This window comes from Corvus brachyrhynchos, unplaced genomic scaffold (assembly GCF_000691975.1).
Source record: "Corvus brachyrhynchos isolate BGI_N302 unplaced genomic scaffold, ASM69197v1 scaffold344, whole genome shotgun sequence".
In the NCBI taxonomy this organism is placed as follows: Eukaryota; Metazoa; Chordata; class Aves; order Passeriformes; family Corvidae; genus Corvus; species Corvus brachyrhynchos.
In genome coordinates, this window is record NW_008237607.1 from 59644 (window position 1) to 63951 (window position 4308).

Genomic DNA, 4308 nt, shown 5'->3' on the forward strand with positions numbered 1-4308 from the left:
CTTGTCCCCCCCCTCCCGCCCCCTGGGACCCCCTGTCCTTTGTCACTCCATGTCCTGGGACCCCCTGTCCCTTATGGTCCTTCCCGAGGACCCCCCTCCCTTCTCACAGCCCCTGGACCTCCTGTCCTTTGTTACCCCCAACCTGGTCCCTCCTGTCCCTTGTCACCCCTTGTCTTGGCCCCTTGTCACAAGGGTGACATTTGGGGCTTCCTGGAGCCCCCCTGGTTGCCCTGACAACCCCCTCCCCCCCCCGGTTATCCAGGAGGAAACCCGGGAATTCTCCCAGGGAGGAGAAGTTCGTTAAGAAGCTGCTCATTAAGCGGTAATTAGAGGATGGGGATGGGGAAGATGGACCCCTGGGACCCCTCTGTCCTTTGTCACCTCTGTCCAGGGCTACCTGCGGCCCCTCCCATCCCATCCCTTCCTAAAGGTTCCTTGTCCAGGATGTCCCTGTCCCCTGTTCCTGGGGTCCCTCTGTGCCAGGGGTTGGCCAGAGCAGCCCTGTCTCTCGTCCCCCTGTCCCCAGGGCTCCCAGGCCTTGTCACTCTGTCCCTGGGCTGCCCCTGTCCCCAGCACTCCTGATTTTTGTCACTCTGTCCCTGGGCTGCCCCTGTCCCAAAGTGCCCAGGGGGACTCCCAGCACCCCAAACTCCCAGGAACTGTCCCTTCTTGGGCTGGGGGGCTCTGACCTCCCCCTGTCCCCCCAGGAGGGGCCCCCCCGGGGCCCAGGGCAGCCCCCTGCTCCCGAAGGTGCCGCGGGTGAGCCTGGAGCGCCTGGAGCTGGACCTGGAGCTGGACCCGGCCCAGCCGCCCGTGTTCCGCATCTTCCCGGGGCCCTCGGCCGAGGAGTTCAGCGTCATCGTCATCGAGCAGGGGACGCCGGGGACAGCGGGGACGGCGCAGCCACACGGAGCCCTCCGCGTCAAGGTGAGCGACCCCCGTCTCCGTCCAGTGTCCACTGTCCCCCTCCCCACCCAGGTGAGCGTCCCCCGTGTCCCCCTCCAGGTTCCCCTGTCCCACTCCCATCCACGTGAGTGCTCCATGTCCCCCTCCCTGTCAAGGTAAGGGTCTCCCATGTTCCCCTCCACTGTCCCCTGTCCCCCTCCTGTGTTCCGTGTCCCCTTCCCCATCCAGGCCAGTATCACCAGTGCCCCTCCCCCTCCCGTGTCCCCATCCCCAACCAGGTGAGCATCCCATGTTCTCCTCCCCTGTCAAGGTGAGGGTCCCCCCCTCCCCCTCCGGTGTCCCATGTTCCCCTCCCCGTCCCCCGTGTCCCCTGCCTGTGTCCCCTCTCCCTCACGGCATCCCCCCGCACAGGAGGAGCAGCAGTAATCGCCCATCGGGGACACCGGGGACACTGGGGACACCAAACCCGTGGGGCTGCTCCCCCCTCCCCCGGGGGAGCTGGGCCCTGCCACAGGATCCTCCCCGGGCCCGGGGCTCCCGGTGGTCCCGGCGGTCCCAGGGATGCCGGTGATCCCAGGAATGCTGGGGGTCTCGTGCTGCCGCGTGTGCGGCCAGGCGGGGGCCGTGGTGATGTGCGACCGCTGCCAGCGCTGCTTCCACCTGCACTGCCACCTGCCTGCCCTGCAGGATGTGCCCAGGTACGGGATCCACCGGGATCCACTGGGATCCACTGGGATCTGCTGCCCCTCAGCGCCTCCCGGGGTCTGGGATCCACTGCCCCATGTCACCTCCCCGAGTCCCCCAGTGTCCCTGGGACTCACAGCCACTTGTCACCTCCCTGGGAGCCGAGATCTGCTGGGATCCACTGCCCCTTGTCACCTCTGGATCTCCCGGTGTCCCTGGGTTCTGCTGTCTTTTGTCACCTCTCTGGGTCCCCCAATGTCTGTGGGATCCCTTGCGATCCACTGCCCCATGTCACCTCCCTGTGGATCAGCTGTGACCTCTTTGACCCTGGGCTCTCTGGCTCTGATCCCTCTGGGAATCCCCCTGCTGACCCCAAATGTGGGACCTCCTGTCCCTGATCCCTCTGGGAATCCCCCTGCTGATCCCAAATGTGGGACCTCCTGTCCCTGATCCCTCTGGGAATCTCCCCACTGACCCCAAACCTCATGGGATCCACCTTCCCTGCCCCCCACACCCTTCCCTCAATCCCAGACACCTGGGGGTGTCCGGGCACCGATCCCATGGGATCCCATTCCCGATCCCGCAGCCCCGAGTGGACGTGTTTGCTGTGCCAGGAGCTGCCCCCGCCCAGCCTGGACATGGAGCAGGGACCCCCCCACAAAATGAGCCCCCTGGACCAGCAGGTGAGTGCAGGGTGGTCCTGGGGGATCCAGCAGCTCCCGCTGGGATCTCAGGATCCCGCTCCCGCTCCCGCAGAAGTGCGAGTACGTCCTGCTGGAGCTGCTGTGCCACGAGCCCTGCCGGCCCCTCCAGCGCCTCTCCAGCTCCCCGGTGAGCCCAGCGGGATCCAGGGGTGTGGGATCTGCTCCCAGCGGGATCCCTGACCCCAGTCCCGATCCCGATCCCACAGGACAGCCGGGACGCCATCGACCTGACGCTGATGCGGGCACGGCTCCAGGAGAAGCTGAGCCCCCACTACCGGAGCCCCGAGGAGTTCGCCCGGGACGGCTGGCGGCTGCTCCGGCAATTCCATCAGCTCACCGAGGTCTGGGAATCCCCTTGGAGGGGCTGGGGGTTCCTCTGGGAGTCCAGCCCCTCTCAAGTTCCCTGCTTTCCCCTCAGGACAAGGCAGACGTTCAGTCCATCCTGGGGCTCCAGCGTTTCCTCGAGAGCCGCCTCAGCACTGTCTTTGGAGACCAAAAGTTCTCGCGGCTCCTGGTGGATCCCGAGGAATCCCTGGAGCTGTCCCCAGGATGCTGATGGCTCCTCCTGGGGTGCTGAAACCCCTCCCAGGACCCCAGTTATCCCCCTGGGCTCCTGATTCCCCCCCATGTTTCCGATTTCCCCCCGGATCCTGCCCCAGAGCCTCCCAGGGCCTGGCGATCTCCCTGTCCCCCATTATCCTGGGGTCACTTGGAAAAATAAAGCCCTGGCTTGGCCTCTTGGATTCTCCCTCATTTCAGTGCTGGATTTGAGCTGGATTTCCTGGATTCTCCCTCACTTCAGGGCTGGATTTGACCCAGATCTCTGGGACTCTCCCTTATTTCAGGGCTGGATTGACCCCTGTGCCCCCCATTTTCCCTTCTCCTTCTGCCCCACCAGTTCCATCCATGCCCCCGCCCTGAGCGGCTGGAGCTCAACTGGGAGCTGGTGGGGTGGAGCTGGGACGGGCAGCGCTGAGAGGAAAGGGACTGGGCCCAGTATGGCCCCGCGGGAGGGACTGGGAGGGGAAACTGGTCCCAGTACACCCCCCGGCCTCAGTAAAGATGGCCGCGCCCATGGGGAACATGGCGGCGCCCATTGGGAGAAAGGGCCTCAAACTCCGCCCCCGGGGGGGATGGGCTGGTGGGAGCCGGGAGGAACCGAAGTGCTCCGGAAAGAGCCGAGTGTGAGGAGCGGGAAAGAGGTCTGGGGACATACGAAGGGGCTGACGGAAAGAGCCGAAGTGTTCCGGAAAGAGCCGAGGGACCGAGATCTGTGCTTTTCGGAGCGCCTCGCTCCGCCTCCTTTTCCGGAAGAACCCGAAGTGCTCCGGAAAACACCGAAGCGGGGTCGAAGCGCCGGAACGAGTCGATCTCCTTCCGGAAGAAGGCGAAGCGCCCTCGGGCTCGCCCGAGCCTTTCCAGAAAGTCCTCCGAGGCCCCGAACCGCCCCTTCCGGAGACCCCCGAGGCCCCCCCATCCTTCCGGAGATCCCCGAAGCGATTCCGGAAACTCCGGAAGCGGTTCCAAAGCGGCGCCTGGGGACCCCGGGGCAGTTCCGCAACCCCCCGAAACGGTTCCGAAGCAGTTCCGGAAGTTGCCAGGCGACTCCGGAGTTTGCCGAGAGGTTCCGAAGCCGTCCGGAGGTTCCCGAAGTGATTCCAGAGACCCACGAAGCGGCCCCGGAGATTGCCCAGCGTTTCTGAAGCGGTTCCGGAGAGTCCCGAACCACCTCCCCCTTTCCGGAGATCTCCGAAGCGCCTTCGGGAGGTTTCGAGCGGCTCCGGACATCCCTAAGACCGCTCAGCAAAGTCCCGAAACGGTTCAGAAGCGGTTCCGGAGATCCCCGAGGCGGTTCCGGAAGTTTCCAAGTGACTCCGGAAACTCCCGAAGTGGTTCCGAAGCCATTCCGGAGCTTCCCGAAGTAGTACCGGAGATCCCCGAACCCTCTCCGGAGTTTCACGAAGCGGCTCCGGAAGTTGCCGAGCGGTTGTGAAGCGGTTCCGGAGAGTCCCGA

At 65.3% G+C, this 4308-nt stretch overlaps 1 protein-coding gene across 1 annotated transcript in view; it reads left to right on the forward strand.

Moving 5' to 3' along the window:
• LOC103613801 (transcription intermediary factor 1-beta) overlaps positions 1 to 3047 on the forward strand; it is a 12645-nt gene extending 9598 nt beyond the window's left edge. The window contains 9 exon segments of the mRNA XM_017731602.1: positions 200 to 322; positions 708 to 927; positions 1006 to 1061; positions 1318 to 1471; positions 1474 to 1604; positions 2177 to 2273; positions 2347 to 2421; positions 2501 to 2635; positions 2713 to 3047. Of these exon segments, the coding sequence (XP_017587091.1) occupies positions 200 to 322; positions 708 to 927; positions 1006 to 1061; positions 1318 to 1471; positions 1474 to 1604; positions 2177 to 2273; positions 2347 to 2421; positions 2501 to 2635; positions 2713 to 2850 (1129 nt within the window). The 3' untranslated portion in view covers positions 2851 to 3047.
• The last annotated feature ends 1261 nt before the right edge of the window (positions 3048 to 4308 follow it).